Consider the following 22,511-nt stretch of genomic DNA (forward strand, 5'->3'; position numbering starts at 1 on the left):
GAATAAATACTTTTTCCATGGATATGTGGTTTGTTTTTATATGGGATAATATGTGTTTAACATAAAATCTGGAATATGTGGGTAGATCTTCGAGAAAATTGCCTTCATATAGTTCGAATTAATCTCTCAGCAATGAATATTACCAATACAAAATGAAATTTTTATATAGGGTGGCACGGTGGCTCAGTGGTTAGCACTGTCACCTCACAGCAAGAAGGTCACTGGTTCGCATCCCGGCCTGGTCATCTGGCATTTCTGAGTGGAGTTTGCATGTTCTCCCCATGTTCGCATGGGTTTCCTACAATGCTCCGGTTTCCCTCACAGTCCAAAGACATGGGCTATAGGTGAATTGGGTATTGGGTTGTGTGAATGTGTATTTCCAAGTACTGGGTTGCAGCTGGAAATGCATCCACTGCATAAAGCATATGTTAGATAAGTTGGCGGTTCATTCTGCTGTGGCGACCCCGGATTAATAAAATGAATAAGCCGAAAAGAGAATGAATGAATGAATGAATGAATGAATGAATGAATGAATGAATGAGCCATAGTTGTTGTATTACCATTGCAAATATATGATTACCACAACATATTAATTCAAGCATGGCGGTTCATTCCACTGGGGTGACCACTGATATACAGTTGAAGTCAGAATTATTAGCCCCATTTTGATTATTTTTTCTTTTTTAAATATTTCCCAAATCATGTTTGACAGGGCAAGGACATTTTTACAGTATGTCTGATAATATTTTTCTTCTAGAAAAAGTCTTATTTGTTTTATTTCGCCTAGAATAAAAACAGTTTTGATTTTTTTAAAAACTATTTTTGGGACAAATGATTAGCCCCTTTAAGCTATTTTTTTGTTCAATAGTCTACTGAACAAACCATCATTATAGAATAACTTGCCTAATTACCCTAACCTGCCTAGTTAACCTAATTAACCCAGTTAAGCCTTTAAATATCACTTTAAGCTGCATAGAAGTGTCTTGAAAAACATCAAGTAAAATATTATTTACAGTCATCATGGCAAAGATAAAATAAATCAGTTATTAGAAATAGGTTTTTAAAACTATTATGATTAGAAATGCGCTGAAACAATCTTCCCTCCATAAAACAGAAATTGGGGAAAAAAATAAACAGGGGCGCTAATAATTCAGGGGGGCAAATAATTCTGACTTCAACTGTATAAGGCACTAAGCTGAAATAAAATGAATGATAAATGAAGTTTTGATACACTTACACAAGGAAAATTAAAATTTGTTAATGGAAGATGATATTTACTTGACATTCTTATGATTTTTGGCATAAAGCAAAAGTCCATGATTTCAACGAGTACATTATTTTTGGCTTTTCCCACAAATATACCACATTACATATAAGCAAGCAGCATTTCCAAACCATAGACATCTTGCAAAAAAGTAAATAAGCCTTTAGCAAAGGTTAAACAAGTCTTCTGTCATTGTTTAATTATTACTTTTCATTAAAATTAACTGGTATTCTCGTTTTGTAACGCAGTGTGATCTAATATAGACACTATCAGTCATTATAGACCTAAAATTGACAAAATTAAAGTTCCCAAAAGCAACGTAAATCTGAATGAAGCAACTTGGATGAGAAAATGTGGGGCGCAACTTGATTTTGTCTATTGAAATTGATTGATTTGACTTCATGAGTTGACTTCATCTGAATGACCGGTTAATCCCGGCCTCACACTAATAAACACATCATTAGTTGAGAGATGTGCTTGAATTCTTGATTTATTTTGATTATTATTAGAGCTCTGGAGTTTGCATGTTCTCCCCGTGTACTCGTGGGTTTCCTCTGGGTGCTCCGGTTTCCCAAACAATCCAAAGACAAGCGGTATTGGTGAACTGAATAAACTGGCCATAGTGTATGCGTGTGAATGAGTGTGTATAGATGATTCCCAGTACTGCGTTGCAGCTGGAAAGGCATCCACTGCATGATATATGCTGGATAAGTTGGCGGTTCAATCCGCTGTGGCAACCCCTGATGAATAAAGGGTCTAAGCCGAAGGAAAATGACTAAATGAATGAATAATCCTCCACAGAAAATCCATTTTAATTCATATGGTGGCTTTGACGATATATTTAATCTGTTTGATTCTTATCTTCATTTCCTGCTATTTGATCACATCCGCCACTCCAAGTCTTTGATAACAGACTTAGCCTGTGTTGAAAGTGGACACACACACACACATCTCCACCTGGTGTGTTTTGTAGCTAGGGTTAATGTTTATGCGCTGACCGGATAATGATTGTTTGGCTTGGAGTGAGATTGAACTGCCTCAGATCTATACGCTCGCCATTGTCCGCATGCTGTGGTAATGTTTTGTGTAGCAGCAGTTGAAAGAGTCCAGCAAAGTTCAATAGCGGTTCAAATTGAGCAATTTTTGTTGATCTAGCGAGCCTACAGTTATCTAGAGACAAGGAATCAAAGCTACTGTCTCCTTAATGTGTTTTCAAAGGAGAAGACACACACTCTGTAATGACGCCACATGTGATGTGACTCTACAGGGTCTCTGTCATATGGAATATGAGAAATATTTTCTAAAGCTTCAGGATGGTTTTGACATTTCTTTCTGTTGCACAATGCCTGCGGAGATTTATTAATGGAAGAGCTGGGGGTGTATTGATGAAATTTCATGATGTTCCTGCGAGGACTTGGGGAAAAATTCTTGGGATACGTTTTGTTTAGAGGTTATATAAAGACTCTAGTTGCAAAATTTAATAAGTATAATAATAATATATCACTTTATACATTTTGTGTGCATGTATATATATATATATATATATATATATATATATATATATATATATATATATATATATATATATATATATATATATATATACACAGTTGAAGTCACAATTATAAGCCCCCCTGAATTATTAGGCACCCTGTTTTTTTTTTCCAACACATTTCTAAACATAGTAGTTTTAATAACTCATTTCTAATAACTGATTTATTTTATCTTTGCCATGATGACAGTAAATAATATTTTACTACATATTTTCAAGACACTTCTATACAGCCTAAAATGACATTTAAAGGCTTAACTGGGTTAATTAGGTTAACTAGGCAGGTTGGGGTAATTAGGCATGTTATTGTATAACGATGGTTTGTTCTGTAGACTATCGGGGAAAAATATAGCTTAAAGGGGCTGATAATTTTGACCTTAAAATGGCTCTTAAAAATTAAAAACTGCTTTTATTCTAGCCTAAATAAAACATATAAGACTGTCTCCAGAAGAAAAAATATTATCAGACATACTGTGAAAATGTCCTTGCTCTGTTCAACATCATTTGGGAAATATTTAAAAAAGAAAAAAAATTCAAAGGGGGGCTTATAATTCTGACTTCAACTATATATATATATATATATATATATATATATATATATATATATATATATATATATAAATGCTCAGCATATATCATAGAAATATACACTAGATATCGCATACGGACCCTGAGCATGCGCAATTACTGCCGCCACATTTGTACAGTGCTCCCAAAACAAAAAGTCATTCAATCGCACTAATCAAGATTAAAGCCAATTTGAAAATGCTTTTCGCTGTGTATGGGTGTAGTAACGAGCAAACAAAGAAAACCAAGCATAAAGGCTGAACATTTCATAGGTAAGATTTCTTTTTTTACATTTTTGTATGTTACGAACTTTTGTGCTCAACAAGTCACTTTACTGATGATAACACAGTCACTTACTGCACTGACCAAATGGCAAATTAGGCACCAAGTTGCACTAAATTCTAGGCTTATGCTAGTTTCATTGAATAAAATCAGAAAACAATGTAAATTAAATATGAAAACAAGATGCTGCGGTGCTAAAAATGGCTAAGTGTGAAGTAACGGCTAGGTTATAAGGGTGTCCGATAACATGACACTGAAAAGTGATGTCAAATTATAATTTTCGTAATTTAAATAAAATATTTGCATACTGACCATTGGGAAAACTCCAGATCGTAAATATTTCTGTATATCTCTGGCTCTGGATGGCCAGTCCTCCACTGCACCTTGATCCCACATTTCATTCAAAGGAGCGCTACCATGAACTAAAATGGCGGCTCTTTTGACGCATAGACAACAACAGCCTAGGCAACATCTAATGTAAACATCTACCAGCATATATGAGTACACCCCCCACAAATCCCACATTTAAATTAACATAGGATGCTTTACAATATTATATTTGTGCATATACATTAGATTAGCCAGTACTGAGGCCAAATCTGAAGCTAATATGACAAAATACCCGTCCAAAAGTAGTAACCCAAATTTATATGTTAGGGGAAAATATTAAACACCATTTTTAAAAAGAGCAAAAATCAAAAGAAGCCAAAAATATATGAGTTTTTTCGGAAATTTTATAGTTTGTAATTGTTTTTTGCAGTATTTTGCATAAATTTAAATGTATTATCTTTCTATTTCTAAAGATGTTGGGTCACTAAAATAAAATTTTAATAAACAAATCTGTTTAACATATCTGTTTTGTTTAAATACACAAAATATATAACCAATTGACTGAGAAATGGATAAAAACTTTCATTTTCTAAGTGGGCTGTACTCATTTATGCTGAGCATTGTATATAATTTACATTCTATATTTTATACATTGAATATATACAAATACATTTAAAAATTATATATATATATAATTATATATATATATATATATATATATATATATATATATATATATATATATATATATATATATATATATATATATATATTAAATATTCAACGTTTAAAATAATTATACTAAATAGGATACGATAATCCCTATCAGAGCACTCATATACAATGTCTCATCTCATTACGGAAATATGATTTAATTAAATAACCATTGAGACATTATTTTTTCAGAACTTACTAGATCCTGCATGACTGTGGACTCCTCAACTGGGAATATGGGGGAGGCCATCATTTCTCAGAACTGGACATGTTCAAGACATACACTCTCTGGCCTTCCTCTGCTGTTTATCTTAATCTGCTCAACAGATGAAAGGAGACGGTGAGTGAGGGTTTGCTGAAAAGCCGTCACTGGCTTGTCTGCCTGATAACTGAACCTGTGATGCATCACTATCAGCCACAGCAGAAAGCAACTATCAGATGTAAAGTAATGCCATTCAGTTTAATCACAGCATGTGTCTTCACGCTTCTGATCAAAATGTGTGTTTATGTGGTCGATTTAACTGTACTTTTTCTGCTAGAATATTAAAAACTATTAAAAATGAGCCTGCTTTACACTTATGACTTGTTTTTGGAGTTGATTTTTTGCAAAAGTTTATCTGAATTATTTTTAATAGCATCAATGGTTAATATTTAAGAGGGCAACCAAGCTCTGCTCCCTATAAACACACTTGTTTTTCTCATAGTATGCTTGTTTACTCATTCCATCCAACCATCTGCTATCCAAACTAGTATCATCTGTCTTAAACATCAGATAAGTATTGCATGTTTGTAATAAAACTTGTTTTTAAAGATGTAGAGTTAAACTGTCAAACACTTTGGAGAAAGACAGTTCAAATTCTTTAATGCTGAATAGTTTAATACTATTATAATGAGTCTGTTACATTCAAATTGTAGTATTATTTAAGAGTTTCTTATTGACCGTATTCTTTACATAAGAGTGGCCACAACCATTGGAATCCTTTTGGAATTTTGGAATCCTTCCGCTCTCATTCACTTTCATTGGTTTTTAGACATTAAAAACAGCTCGCTCTAATACTTTATGTTGCAAACTGATATTGTCTTATTGTACTATTCAACGAACGATGGAATGGATGAGGGAACGGACGAAGGAATGGACGGACAGGCGAATGGACGAACCTTAAAGGTGTCGTGAAGTGCTTTGAAATGTGTATTTTTTATTCTAACATGACAAGTGGGTGGGACATAATGTAGCTCCTCCCCTTTTTAAAAAAACAGCCAATGGCATTTTGTTTTATCACTGCTCTGCCAGTGAAAGTGGTTGAGCTTGAGTGCATCAATTGAGAAGTGTTTTTAAGGCGGCGGAACGTAATAATAATAATAATAATAATAATAATAATAATAATACATTTTATTTAAAGGTGCCTTTCTGGCAACTCAATGACACCGTACAATAAAACAAGAGCAATAAAACAACAAGAGAAATAATAAAAATATGCACAGCAATAGTGCAGATAAAATTAATCAATTAAGTATTAAAAGCCATCTTAAATAAGTGGGTTTTGAGTCTTGATTGGAATAGTGTGAGGGAGTCAATGTGTCTGATGGCAGGTGGTAGTGAGCCGGGGAGCAGAGCGGCTGAATGATAGACGAGCAGAGGGAACAGACAAGTGGAGGGAGGAAGAAGATCGCAGGGTGCGAGAAGGAACAGAAATGTGGATGAGGGCAGACAAATATGGAGGGGTGAGATTGTGGATGGCTTTGAATGTTAACATCAACATTTTAAAATCAATTCGAAAATAGTCAGTTAACCAATGAAGCTGCTGCAGGACAGGGGTGATGTGATGAGAAGAAGGGGTTCTGGTGATGATACAGGCGGCTGAGTTCTGGACCAACTGAAGCTTACGAAGGAATTTATGAGGGAGACCAAAGAGAAGGGAGTTTCAGTAATCTAAACGAGATGTGACAAGGCTGTGGATGAGAACAGTAGTGGCATGAGGGGTAAGAGAAGGGCGGAGACGCTTAATGTTGCGTTGTTGGACGTAAGCAGACAGGGTGATGTTATTGATGTCAGATATTAGAGAGCATGTGATCGGTCACGATTTGATGAGAAACTTTAGTATGAGGTGACCTGAATAAAACCGTTTAAGCGGAGATGTTTATGTGTTTAAATCAGTTTTATTTGTTCTTAACGCAATATCGGTCACTGTTTTGGATACACTAGCTTATAGATATCTTAAAAACTAACAATATTGAAACTAACATCTTAGACTTTAAGAAGCACAGTTCACCCAAAACTGAATACATTTTGCTCCTAAATATGTATTATTTCTTCAGTGCAACACAAAAGTAGATATTTTGAAGAATTGTGGTAACATAAGACTTTTGGCTCCAACTGTATGGACAAAAATCCAATAGAAATCAAAGGGAACAAAAACAAATGAAGAGTTCAGATGCAAAAACCTCTAAGAGTCATCTGAAATTTTCTTCTAATGTTAACTTTTTTCTCAGGCTCCCATGTCTTGATTCAGTAATTTCACTTTCATGTCAGAGAATAGGTTATTTTCATCACTTTAAACATGAAATTGTTGAACATAAACATAGGAGGCTGAGAAAATGCTCATTGTACACTCTCAGAAAAAATGGAACAATGTTGTACTAAAGAAGGTGCAAACCCTTGTAACTGGGGCAGTACCTTTTTATGGAACAGAATTGTACCTTGAGACAAAGAAACAAATTTGTACCATTGCAGTTTGTACCTTTAAGGACATGATTTGTGCCATGGGAAACCAAAATGTCTCTTTAGTTTTTAAAACCTGCAGATACAATATGGTACCTTCATCAAAGGCACAAATCTAATCCATGAAGGTACCACTACAGTGACAAGACACTTTGTACTTTAACAGTGTCAAATGTGTTCCTTCAAGAACTATTTAAAGGCATTTTGCTATATTCAAAATGTGTCAGTTTAGTTTTAGTAAATATAAAACATCAAACACATTTATTAAGCAATGTTTTAGTTTACAAAACATCGTGTTTTGTGTAAATACCTATTTTCAATTTACAATAAAGAATAAAAAAATACTTTAACATAAATCAAAAGGTAAATTTTTTCTAAGCATTTCACAACACTTTTCACAAAAATGTTACAGCAGTACATTTTCCCATGTACAATATAAAACTTTTTCCTCCAATTTTCACACAATACCTTTGTAATAATCTAAAAGTTAATTTAATTGACCTAATTTTAAAACAGAAATAGAATTATGCAGAAGTATTGACACATATGCACAATGTTTGATTAGTTTTACAATAATAAAATGCCTGCATGAACACTTTATATGTGCAGGACTTTTGCTAGCTCGTGTGTGTAGTGGAAAGCAAATTGATAGTGGATATCAATAATGAAAATGTATCTATTAGAAAATACTTACTAAACTTTTATTAAAAATGCTTATATGTTTAGTTTACAAAACCTATATTTTTGTTTTACCAGTTGTTTTGTATTATCGAACTTAATGTTTGAGTTTCTTTAAACATGTGCTTTTAAAGGATGACACATGTTTTATATGGAAATTATTCATAAATCACTTTGCCTTTCCAGTCATATTTATTTTCATAGATATTGTAATAAAGACTGAGTTGTCCTACACTTATGTACCTTTCTAATGAGAACAGTTGTGTACCTCAATTTGAATTTGTACCATAAAAGGTACAGAACAGTATCATAAGAGCTCTTTTCTGTACTATTTAAGGTACAATTTTTACAAAGGTACAAAACTGTTCTTTAAGGAATTATTTTTGTACCACCGTGTACCTTTTTTTCTGAGAGTGTAGAAGAAGATTACAGCTGGCACTTGGAGTTTTTTGCTTCTGAACTCTTCAAATTTTCAAAAATATAAAACTTTTGGGTGAACTGTGCCTTTGAAATGTTAAAGTTAAGCACTGTAGATATGTTTTACGGCTCTTAACATTCACCTAATCAAAGTTATCTGCTTTAATTCCCTATAAAAGTCTACACCATTACATTAGGTTGCACTAAGAAGTCATTTGTAAGTCATAAAGTCTTCATTTTCAATTTTCAACATAAAAATTATGGTTCACTTTATTTTGTTGGTCTGTTTGTTGATTTTGTTAAATTTGCAACTAATTCTCATTAGATTATAAGTAGACTGTTAGGATGGGGTTGACTATAAGTTTCTTATAGTCAGCTAAATGTCTGCTGAAGGAGCATATCAACAGATATTAAGCAGACAGTCTACTAATACTCAAGTGGACCATCAAAATAAAGTGTTACCAAATTATGTACAAGTTTTTAATGAATTTTGCAGACTGCCCTGCAGCCCCATGAGTCCATTTTGTAAATGTGAGTGTATGCTGAAGCTCACAGTCCATGTGTGTATCTGTGTTGTGAAGGGCTGTGTTGGGGTGGAATGGCATTGAGGTGATGTCCTGCATGTCTCTCCGCCGTCTTAAGACGCTCATGAAACTCCTGGCGTTCCCGCTCGGCACGGCGCAGCACCTTCCGGGTTTTCCTCAGAGAATGCCTCAGTTTTCCCACTCGTTCTTTTAATTGTTGGTTCTTCCTCTCCAGCTCGGCCACACGCTCCTCAAGCTGTCCGACCCGCTCCTCCTCCTCAAACAAAACCTTCTGCATGGAGGAACACAGCAGCTAAAACATGAAAAAAAACAAGGAGGGATGGTCACTTATGAGTATTGTAGGCCCACATGGAATCTGCATGCGCAAAAATTTGCAGATTTCCACAGATATTTAGCACATTATATTTAGTTTTTTAGTTATGATACTCCCAAAATTATTCTGCATAAATCCGCAGAATTAAAAAAAAAATTCTCAGAAATAGCAAAAAATGCCAAATAGATTCTGTCTGGCCCTAGTTGTGAGTACTGTAGACCCACACACAGTACGTGCAGAAATCCGAAGATTTTTGAGCTAATCATTGAACCTCTTATGTATCTCTGTAAATTTGAGTAATCATATTATTGTTCAATTTTTATAATCATTTTAGTAATAATATTGAATAATATGCAAATGGTTAGATAAATTATATACAATACGTAAAGTAATATTTTATGTCTTTTAGTGGGTGCATTATATGAAAAACATAGCTTTGTTTACCAAACAAGTGGTTTTATTAGGCAAGGCAAGGCAAGGCAAGGCAAGGCAAGGCAAGATTATTTATATAGCACATTTCATACACAGTGGCAATTCAAAGTGCTTTACATAAACAAGAATAGAAGAAACAAGAAAAAATAAATAAAAACAAATAATAAAAATGAGTAAAAAAAACAACATAAACACGGGTAAAATGTAATATAAAAGAATGAAGAAGAAGAGAAAAACATAATAGTGCAATCTGTCGGACGCAGCACAGTGCTCATTCAGTAAAGGCACAGCTAAACAGATGTGTTTTCAGTCTTGATTTGAATGCGCCTAATGTTGGAGCACATCTGATCACTTCTGGAAGCTGATTCCAGCAGCGAGGGGCATAATAGTATTTTGATAGTTTTGTTTTTATATTTATATGTGTTAATTTTTATTCTGTGTTAGATTTTCAGCTCATAAAATTAAATATATATATATATATATATATATATATATATATATATATATATATATATATATATATATATATATATATATATATATATATACAAATTGAATTTAAGAATCAACTGGTGTGATGTAATTTCAAATAAAATCAGTGCAGAAAAAATTAATTTTTCTGATTTTCAGGACTGAAAATACATACTGTATAGCTCTTATTTATATGAAGTGCATGGTAAATAAATAAGATTATGAACAGTTGCTTTTTCGATTGCTGTTTTCTCACCAATGCCCTTTCTGTTGTGCAAGTTTGTTATAATAATAATAATTTCTTACATTTATATAGCGCTTGACTGGGATGCTGGGGTAAACCCCTACTCTTTTTTTGAAGGACATCCTGGGATTTTTTAATGACCACAGAGGGTCAGAACCTTGGTTAAACGTCTAAACCTGAAAGACGGTGCTCACTGAGCAGTATAGAGTCCTCATCAATATACTAGGGCATTAAGACCCACACAGGCTGCAGGTTAAGCGCCCCCCTGCTGGTCTTACTTGTTAATGAAAGGTAAAATGAACAGAACTTAGAGACAAATTAGTCTAAATGAGATGTTGAATATAACTGCAGTGCCATCTCAATTATACAGAACTCTAAACAAAAAATTGTTTAGAGTTCTGTAAAATTTTTGTTTAGTTACCTCTAAACAAAAAAAATAATAATTAAAAGGTCAACACACAATGCGACCTCATCCCAGACCTTATTATTTCTAGTTAAGCCATGTCTTTCTTCTCTGAGCCCGCACATATGTCAGTGTGTGTATGTGTATGAAGGAGGCATTTCAAAAGTGGCCTGCTGTCATGCCCACAGTAGACACAAGCCGAGGCATGCTGTGTGTGTGTGCACATGTGGAGCTTGTGTGATTGCATGGCTGCTTCTGTGTGTATCTGAGCGATGGGAGGCCGTATGTTCACTCTGAACAGCGGAAAGTCCCAAATCCTCATTGTAAATAAGTTCTTCTTGTGGTACATGATGTCAACGGACACCATATGATCTAATTGCACAAAGCAAATGAATGTAAACATGAATGGCAGTTGTGATAACGTTATGCTTGGTATTTTTACATAGCACTAGTATTACAAGCATATCTGTGGCCAAAGCTCTTTCAAGTTCACTCTGTTTTTGTTCCTGCAGATTATATTTTATACAGTAAAGGTTTTTTGAGATTATTCATACTCTGCTGAAAGCAATTTGTTGATTCTAATAAATAGTTTTTTAATATTTAATTGACGAGTTGTGAGAATAATGCTACCTCATTGTGGCAAGATTTATAAAACACTACAACACTTGTCGTTATACCATGACTTGCCTAATTACCCTAGTAAAGTCTTTTAATTGCACTTTAAGCTAAATTAGTCAAATAAGATGTACTGTCATCATACCAAAGATAAAAGAAATCAGTTATTAGAAATTAGTTAAACTTTTATGTTTAGAAATGTGTTTGAAAAAAAAAATATTTCCTGTTATATATACGGGGGTCTAATAACTCAGAAGGGCTAATTATTTGGACCTATATATATATATATATATATATATATATATATATATATATATATATATATATATATATATATATATATAACAGTTCTGTCTGGTTCTCAAATCTGATTGGCTGATAGTAATGCGATATTCTGCAATATCAGAACTCCTACAGCCTCTTTACCCTTTGTGTATTACTTCGCCCACATACAACCAGCATAAAGCAGACACTACAGATCTGAATTTTAAAAGATGCACACTCAACTGTTTAACTGTCAGCTTATGATTTGAATCCGGAAGAAAGTAGTTCCTCATACAAAAGGGTTTTTGAGACTATGTTTTTGAGTCCATGTTTGATTTAGTTTTTATATACACAATTATGCCGTCAAACTGTTGTATAAACGCAATATCACACTTGTAGCAGTGAGATATGGCTGTATATCGGCACTGGTAGGGGCACTAAGGCGCACGCCTCCCACCAGTGCCGATATACAGCCATATCGCACTGCTACTCGTGTGATATTGCTCATATATATATATAAAGTGAAGAAAAAATGCAGCCTTTTAAAACCTTTCCCAGATATAAATGTATGCAGCAAATAAGAAGTCATGAGAAGGACTATCATTGTGTCCTACTGTCCAAACAGAACACCCACTGGTGTAACAACACCAGCACTCTCCAAATGACAGCTTCACCAAACTACATGACACCCTGACAGGTGAAGAGCCACACACCTAAAACAACACTCTCACACACACTGGAATAAACATCTCTGTTCATTCACAAGACCTTACGGTCGATCATTTGCTTGTAAAACTATGTAAACAGCTATTTGCTGAAGGTATTTGACATAATAAGGTTTCTTCTTAATGTGAGTGATGTGTATTTATAGCAACAAGAGCCACACATAGCCTATTTTGCTTTCAGACCCAAACTAGAGCCAGATGTGATGGCCAATGAGTCATCTATAACAATAGACTGTTTTTGAGAAAAGAAAAAGAAGGCAAACAAGTAGAAGAGACGAGTGAGAATGAGAGAGAGAGAGGGAGAGAGATATATAGAACGATAAAATGGTGGATGGGTGGATGGGTGGGTGGATGGATAGAACGAACGATAGATAGAACGACAGACAGACAGACAGACAGACAGACAGACAGACAGACAGACAGATAGACAGATAGACAGATAGATAGATAGATAGATAGATAGATAGATAGATAGATAGATAGATAGATAGATAGATAGATAGATAGATAGAACGAAAGATTGACAGACAGACAGACAGACAGACAGACAGACAGACAGACAGACAGACAGACAGACAGACAGACAGACAGACAGACAGACAGACAGATAGATAGATAGATAGATAGATAGATAGATAGATAGATAGATAGATAGATAGATAGATAGATAGATAGATAGATAGATAGATAGATAGATAGATAGATAGATAGATAGATAGAAAGATTGACAGACAGACAGACAGACAGACAGACAGACAGACAGACAGACAGACAGACAGATAGATAGATAGATAGATAGATAGATAGATAGATAGATAGATAGATAGATAGATAGATAGATAGATAGATAGATAGATAGATAGATAGATAGAACGAAAGATTGACAGACAGACAGACAGACAGACAGACAGACAGACAGACAGACAGACAGACAGACAGACAGACAGACAGACAGATAGATAGATAGATAGATAGATAGATAGATAGATAGATAGATAGATAGATAGATAGATAGATAGATAGATAGAACGAAAGATTGACAGACAGACAGACAGACAGACAGACAGACAGACAGACAGACAGACAGACAGACAGACAGACAGACAGACAGACAGACAGATAGATAGATAGATAGATAGATAGATAGATAGATAGATAGATAGATAGATAGATAGATAGATAGATAGATAGATAGATAGATAGATAGAACGAAAGATTGACAGACAGACAGACAGACAGACAGACAGACAGACAGACAGACAGACAGATAGATAGATAGATAGATAGATAGATAGATAGATAGATAGATAGATAGATAGATAGATAGATAGATAGATAGATAGATAGATAGATAGATAGATAGAATGACAGACAGACAGATAGAACGATAGATTGACAGATAGACAGACAGACAGATAGATAGAATGACAGACAGACAGACAGACAGATAGATAGATAGACAGACAGACAGACAGACAGACAGACAGACAGACAGAAACAGACAGACAGAAACAGACAGACAGACAGACAGATAGATAGATAGATAGATAGATAGATAGATAGATAGATAGATAGATAGATAGATAGATAGATAGATAGATAGATAGATAGATAGATAGAACGAAAGATTGACAGACAGACAGACAGACAGACAGACAGACAGACAGACAGACAGACAGACAGACAGACAGACAGACAGACAGACAGACAGACAGACAGACAGATAGATAGATAGATAGATAGATAGATAGATAGATAGATAGATAGATAGATAGATAGATAGATAGATAGATAGATAGATAGATAGAACGAAAGATTGACAGACAGACAGACAGACAGACAGACAGACAGACAGACAGACAGACAGACAGACAGACAGACAGACAGACAGATAGATAGATAGATAGATAGATAGATAGATAGATAGATAGATAGATAGATAGATAGATAGATAGATAGATAGATAGATAGAATGACAGACAGACAGATAGAACGATAGATTGACAGATAGACAGACAGACAGATAGATAGAATGACAGACAGACAGACAGACAGATAGATAGATAGACAGACAGACAGACAGACAGACAGACAGACAGACAGACAGAAACAGACAGACAGAAACAGACAGACAGACAGACAGACAGACAGAACGTTGGGAACATTCATTCAGATGATTTGCAGTGTGTACCAAAAGCAGTGGTGTTTTTGCATTCGTCTGAATCTAATTAGCATTTAATACTGTATAATGTGTGTTTAAGATGGATGGTAAAGGAAGCAGGGGGAGACACTGCACTGGCTACACTCACAAGAGCACAAAAGTCCCTGAGGCGGCCTCGAGCAATCCTTTTCCCACAGGAAAGCTCCCGTGTAAAAGCACTCTCATTATCTTTCTGAGGTTCCCGGGCCTGATAATCACCCCCACCTGTTCCTGCAGCACACACACTCCATCATTATCTTTTCTCTTTGCATCTGTCTGTCTCTCTATCTGTCTCTCTCTCTCTCTCTCTCTGTAGAGATATGATTACTGAAGTGTCCATGCGTGTCTTTTATGAGCTGCGATACCTGTATAAACGCGAAAGTATTTGATGGAAAGTTCAGGGTTCAGTAAGGAGGCTGTTAATAGAGCTTCAGTTGTTTTGAACCAGAATATTCCTCGTTGCATGTAGACCGAGGGCCGGTCACATCTGTTTAAAGCAGTAAACACCTGTTAGAAGAATCCTGCGCCTCCTCAGGTCACTGCTTCTAACATAAACATGCACAGACACACACACAGGTCAATGCCTATAACACAGACACACACACACACACAGGTCAATGCCTCTAACACCGACACACACAAGTCAATGCCTCTAACACAGACATACATAGACACACACATACACTTGTACAGCTATCTTTATGGGGACTTTATGCATGGACGTACTGATGTCTCTACTGTACAAACTGTATATTCTATCCCCCTACACCTAAACCCCACCCTCACCCATACAAGTTGTATATATTTGTTTGCAATACCGTGTATATACCTGAAAATACATTTTCCTTAGTTGTAAAAAATCAAAAGTAAGATTTTATTTAATTTTTTTACCCCTGTAGTTAAATTTTTTCTAGACAGCAGGCTCAAAATGTAACTTGAACTACAATTAATGAGTTGCTTTTCTTTACCCCACGCAATGAACATCTCGTAAAGACATAATCCGCGCAGTTGTACTTAAACTTTCCCCAATATTATCATGTCAAATATGCTCAAGTAGCCAGACATTAATTAATCCATGCCAGATAATTTTTATTTCATGTTTTTCCAGGGTCGTATGGACCCTGCCGACAGAGACAGACAAACAGATCTGCATTTTTACATTTTCAGAATACTTTACATGTGCTGTTTTCCTCATGGGGACCACAAAATGTTCCCACAAGGTCAAAATGTACTAGTGTTACTATACTTTTGATATTTGGTCCCCACAATGTAAGGAATACAAGGTACAGACACTTCTAGCAGTTTATGATGCATTCAAGTTGTTTATATTCGTTTGCAATACCATAAATTGACGCCTGTCAATTATTATATAAATTAAAAATGAATTAACCAAAGGTTCATAGACTATACCCAAGATGCTCTGCCCTAACACAAATAAATTACATTAAAAAAATAATTTTCAGTTTTACTATTTTTATTTTCTATTAAACGGTGCTTTGAAATCAATAACAAAAATAAACAAATAAAGATCAATAAGATCTGACTTAATGTGCAATATAATATTACTTACAGTAATCCAACAAAATATCTGAGCACTAATGTATTTTTATTAAATAGCAAATGCTATTTAGGTTGATTCATTCATTTTCTTTTCGGCTTATTCCTATTATTAATCAGGGGTCGCCACATCGTAATGAACCGCCAATTTATCCAGAATATGTTTTTAAACAGCGGATGCCCTTCCAGCTGCAACCCATCACAGGGAAACATCCATACACACTCATTCACACACATCCACTACGAACAATTTAGCCTACCAAGTTCACCTATACCACATGTCTTTGGACTGTGGTGATACCGGAGCACCCGGAAGAAACCCACGTGAACACGGGGAAATCATGCAAACTCCACACAGAAATGCCAACTGACCCATGGCTCGAACCAGCAACCTTCTTGCTGTGAGGCGACAGCGCTACCCACTGTGCCACCGTGCAGCCTACCACTAATAATTAAATGAATAAATAATATATAATTAATCATTTTGTTATCTTTATTAATCTACATTAGTTAATAAGTAAACAATTCAGACTCTTATCTTTATTTTGAACAGTAGATTTCTTGTTTTACCGGTTGAAATTAATTATTTATCAAACCTATTTTACTACTTGTTTCTTTTTACTACAGGCCAAGTCCTTTTTGTACTACTGTATATGTTTAACTGAATAAAGAGGGAGATCCCCACTCCCCTCATGTTTGTATATTACCAAATATGAAAGCGTTGACCCAGAGCTGATCACTGTTTTCGGCTTTCAGTGCCTATTTATCTGTACATTCTGGCTTCTCATTGTGTTTGCCTTAAAATGAACCCCTCTCCTCTCAGACCACAGTCCGACTAATGAGCGGCTTCGTGTTTGATGTGAGTGAATGTACAGCAGGCTAATCTCATTAAGGCAAACAGTGATACTGTGTGTCTGTGTGTGTGTGTGTTTTATATGCTCTCATCCTCTATAACCCCCGAGGACCCCTGACATTCCTCCCATTCTGCCTCGAACCGTCCACATCAAACGCCTGATTTATTTTCCTTTCAAAACCCACCGCCTTTCCCCAAGAGGATGTCCAGCTGACGTCTCTTCTTTCTTTATGTTCTATCTCAGCTATATTTTCAGTGGCAGATGTGTGGGTTTAGGTGGGACAGGCTGACTCTGAGAGAGAGAGTGTGTGTGTAAGGTAAAGCAGCTCTAGCTGGGAGGTCTTTAATCCGGTCTCTATCAAGCCGAATGAGCTCTTGAATTCCCGAACAGTCACAGTCATCAATACAAAAGACCACCAAAGAAAGGGAGTTGTGTGTTTACGTGTGCACTTTATGAACCAGATCACCCATGAGAACTGGAACATGTTACTTTCGTGTTATTCTCACTTCCTGTGCTACTTGCACCTTTTCGGCTGGAGCCAATCAGAATCCTTGATTCGTTTTTGCAGCTTTAGTTGTTTCGTCTCTAGATATCAGACGCACTATTAGAATGGGGCTGGTGTTTTCACAGGTAAAAATAAAACAGCTGTGCATGCAGACACTGTGGCGTTCATAAAAAGCCTTTTACGAGCCTCTTGAATTTACAACGGAGTCGTTTCGAAAGGCCGAACTTGCTTTGAACGTCTGCCCCTAATGATGCACTCAATCGTATGCATGCAGATTTATGCCTCGTCTTCACAAGACGGATCACTTTCTGCTTGCAAATGTTAAATCTGCATCAGTTTCAGCATCGATATCGCAATGTGAGCATTCGCAATAGTCGCATGATATGAGTCTGTATTATAATGGATCATTTGCATGTGTTTTTTGAGCCATGAGGAATTTGAAAGCATTTAGGCATAGAAAATTGTACTTAAATTGTATTTAAAAAAATTAGTAATGATAAATGGTATTGAATTGTTCATACAACGAAGACTATGCAGTATTATTTTACATTTGATTATTCAATTTTTGTATTTTACTGAATGCTGTTAGACTCCTTGGAAACAATCAAACGCTGATGATTGTTATTTATTTTTTTTTTTTGTATTTATCTATGCTTGTAGATTGTTTATTAAATTTTACGCAAATGCACTCCTCTACAGAACCATAATCATCCTAAATAATTTTAAATTATTAATTTTTTCCCAAATATTTATTCAAGTCATCCAGTGAAATTATATTCAGATCGCAATACAAAAGTCTTGTCATCAATGCCAGTTGTAAGAGCAATAAATAATAACTTGACTTCTAGTTGATCATTTGGAAAAGTGGCAGATTTTTCTGATTAATAATCTGTTGAACTGCACCCAATCATCACAAATACTGCTACTGGAACCCACATGGACCCAAGATTCTCACAGAAATCAGTCAAGTTTGGTGAAGAAAAAAATCATGGTTTGGGTTTACATTCATGTATAGGGGAGTGTGAGAGATCTACAGGGTGGATGGCAACATCAACAGCCTGAGGTATCAAGATATTTGTGCTGCCCATTACATTACAAACCACAGGAAAGGGCAGATTCATTTACTCCTCCCACTGCAGTGCGTGTTGACCCCATCTGTGTGTGTGTGTGTTTATTGGTGCCGTACCCTGCTGTCTTCCTGGCTCTCCCAATCGCTATTAAAGTTGTGCATTGTCTGTCCACCAGAGCAGTTTGAGAACTGGAAGAGGCTGGAAAACAGGCGTCTGTTCTCCAGCGTGTCGGGGAATATGGCATCCTGGAAGTTAACTCCATGCGGGAGGATGTTGTAGTTTTCGTCCATCCTGTTTAGGAGACACACACACACACACACACAATGTTTGTATGGATGTACCTGTGAGAATGTGTTAATGGCTGATATGATGACTTAACTTGAATATAACGGATTATAAAAAAATACTTAGACTGAAATTTAAAAAACAAAATCCATTCAGTTCCTAATGTTAATTGTGCACACAATCCCTTACAAAAATGAATAGTTAAACATTTCATTAAAGTAAAACTGGAGTCATTGCTTTTCTAGCACATGAAATCAGTTTTACTTCGAATACCATAGTTCCCAGTACTGGGTTGCGGCTAGAAGGGCATCTGCTGTGTGAAACATATGCCAGAATAGTTGGCAGTTCATTCTGCTGTGGTGACCACTGATAAATAAGAGACTAAGCCAAAGGAAAATCAATAAATGAAATACCATAGTTAAGCTATGGTTTGTGTAGCAAAACCATGGTGAATTGATGGTTACTATATGGTTAAACTAAAATAACCATCTTAATTTTCTTACTTAACTATATTTATAACCTTAATTTTATCTATACTTAATTTTAATAATGTATATTTGGTTCTTCTGATTATCCCAATATGGGTCTGAATCTTGGCATTAATTTAACATCATAAATTAACTATTACTTTAGCAGTTTGTTTCAAGTTGGAAGTCCAAAGGAATATCTGAGTATGTTCATTCCTTTTTCTTTTCGGCTTAGTCCCATTGTTAATCTGGGATCGCCACAGCGGAATGAACCGCCAACTATTCCAGCAAACGTTTTACGCAGCGGATGCCCTTCTAGTTGCAACCCATCTCTGGAAAACACACATACGCACTCAATCACACTCATACACTATGGAGAATTTAGCTTACCCAATTCACCTATACCGCATGTCTTTGGAATTGTGAAGAAAACCGGAGCACTCGGAAGAAACCCTCGTGAACAAGAGGTGAACATGCAAACTCCACACAGAAAGGCCAATTGGCCCAGCCGAGGCTCTAACCAGCAACCTTCTTGATGTGAGGCGATTGTGCTACCCACTGTGCCACTGTGTCGCCTGTATGTGAGTTGGTTGATTCAAAAACCACTCTGTTGTTTGGGAATCTCATGATCCAGTAAAGGAATAGTTCACCTAAATATTTTAATTTACTCACAACTTACTCTCCCTCAAATTTTTTGGTTTTCATGTTGAACACGAAATAAGCTATTTTGAAAAAGGTTAGAAACCTGTAACCATAGACTTCCATAGTAGGGAAAACAAATACTATGGAAGTCAATGGTTACAGGTTTCCAGCATTTTTAAAAATAGCTTATTTTGTGTTCAACAGAATAAATAACTCCAGACAAGTGGAGAGTAAACAATGACAGAATTTTCAGTTTAGGATGAACCATCACTTTAAGTTTTGATTCAGGTAAAATAACCTGTTGGGATTCGGGCTAAAGTAGCTCTCAATTCATTTTTAAGAATGCTTTATTCCACTAAATATAATTTAGTATAGTGTCTAACGCAGAAAACAATAACAAAATACATAGGCTATATATAGAGTATATATATATATATATATATATATATATATATATATATATATATATATATATATATATATATATATATATATATATATATATATATATATTTGTTTCAATTCAATATCCACCCAACTAAAACTTATAATCATGCAACTGATTATTGGTTGCACATAAAGTGAACCCACCTGAGAAAGAATATGTAGGAGTTGTTTTCCATCACCGTGTGTGACTGACAGCTGAAGTATCCGAGTCCCGTGAGGTTGAGGCGTGAACCCGCGGGCACCTCCAGCATGCTGCCCCACGCCTGGTCGCATAGCAACTCCACCTCCGCCGCGTACAGCAGCGCGTCTTCGGCGCGCTCGTGCTTCTGGTACGGCAGATAGTTATATAGACTGGACGCGTACGGCTCCTCGTGGATGGCCAGCACCTTGGCGTACACGATAATCTCGGCGAGTTCAGCCCGACAACCCTCGCTCAGGGGTCGCCACTCGCTCGGAAGCTGGCATGCAAACGCGAACCCGAAACCCAGCGTCAGCAGAAGCGCAAGGTGCATGCTTCCCGTGCCAGTAAGTATACGCGCGCGTAAAAAGTGCTCAGTTTACAGATTCAGTGGAAAGTGAAGGCGCCCATGCAGGTTTATCCAGGGCCACTTCGCATAGTCTTGACCTGTCCGGACTGGTGTGGGTTCAGGAGCAAAAGTTCCCACGTCCTGCTCCTCCTCGATCCATCACCCCTAAAGTTTGTCTCAGGCCAATCGGACGCGCTGGAGTTTAAACAGCCAATAGAGGAGCTGCGTCCTGCGTTTATCACCAGCCGCACAGCTGCATTCTCTTTTTGGACTAATTTTCTGTCCTTATATACAGTTAAGGTCAGAATTATTAGCCCTCCTGGATTATTAACCCCCTTGTATATTTCCCCCCAATTTCTGTTTAATGCAAAGAAACACATTTCTAAACATAATAGTTTTAATAACTCATTTCTAAGAATTGATTACTGATTACGATTGATTTGACTAGATATTTTTCAATATATTAGTATTCAGCTTAAAGTGCAATTTAAAGGCTCAATTAGGTTGATTAGGCTAACTAAGTTAGGGTAATTAGGCAAATCATTGCATAATGATGGTTTGTTCTGTAGACAATCAAAAAATATATTGCTTAAGGGGGCTAATAATTTTGACCTTACATTTTTTAAATTAAAAACTGCTTTTATTCCAGCCAAAAATATAACATATAAGACTTTCTCCAGAAGAAAAAAAATATTATCAGACATGCTGTAAAAAATGCCTTGCTCTGTTAATCATCATTTCGTCATGCACCTTGGAATTATACGGTTCTATCTGTGTTCTGAATGATTGAGATATTGAGCTTTAAAGTTTTTGCATTCCATTTAGCAAACAGTATGTGGGTACCATTTGTTTTCAAAATAAAACATCTTAAAATGTAGACAACTTGTAAAAAAAATCCCATAATGTAAATAAGGTGTCATTTAATAAAAATATGTTAATAACTCAATTTTGACAAAAAAAGTCACATAACCTTATAATTCTAAGTCAAAAAGTCAACCTTATAATTCTAAGGTGACGATTTATATAAATAACTCTGTATGTATACTGTAACAGACCACCGACTGTGAGAATTCACTTTACACCAAAACTGCTGAATTCAATAAGCTAAATTGGCTGTATTGTAAGTGTGTGAATGATTGTATGGTTGTTTCCCAGCACTGGTTCGCAACTAAAAAGGCATTCGCTGAGCAAAACATATGCTGAATAAGTTGGCAGTTCATTCCGCTGTGGTGACCCCTGATGAATAAAGGGACTAAGCCTAAGGAAAATGAATGAATAATTATGTTTTTAGTGCATGATCACTTTTTTATTATTTAATAACTACAAATCAGAATAAGAATGCATTTGATGGATGATGGATCATGCATTTAATATCCCTGAAAAGTATTAGGCCTTCCTCAAAGTTTTATTTGGACACTAAAA

The 22,511-nt window shown here is 35.7% G+C and overlaps 1 protein-coding gene across 1 annotated transcript; it reads right to left on the bottom strand.

Moving 5' to 3' along the window:
- Window positions 1-9,069: 9,069 nt before the first annotated feature.
- On the bottom strand, window positions 9,070-21,075 carry ccdc3a (coiled-coil domain containing 3a). Its single transcript, NM_001025510.1, is given in 3 exon segments — window positions 9,070-9,360; window positions 18,838-19,012; window positions 20,707-21,075. Coding segments are annotated over 3 exon segments (831 nt in total). The 5' UTR covers window position 21,075; the 3' UTR covers window positions 9,070-9,072.
- Window positions 21,076-22,511: the final 1,436 nt, after the last annotated feature.

This window comes from Danio rerio, chromosome 4, assembly GCF_049306965.1.
Source record: "Danio rerio strain Tuebingen ecotype United States chromosome 4, GRCz12tu, whole genome shotgun sequence".
In the NCBI taxonomy this organism is placed as follows: Eukaryota; Metazoa; Chordata; class Actinopteri; order Cypriniformes; family Danionidae; genus Danio; species Danio rerio.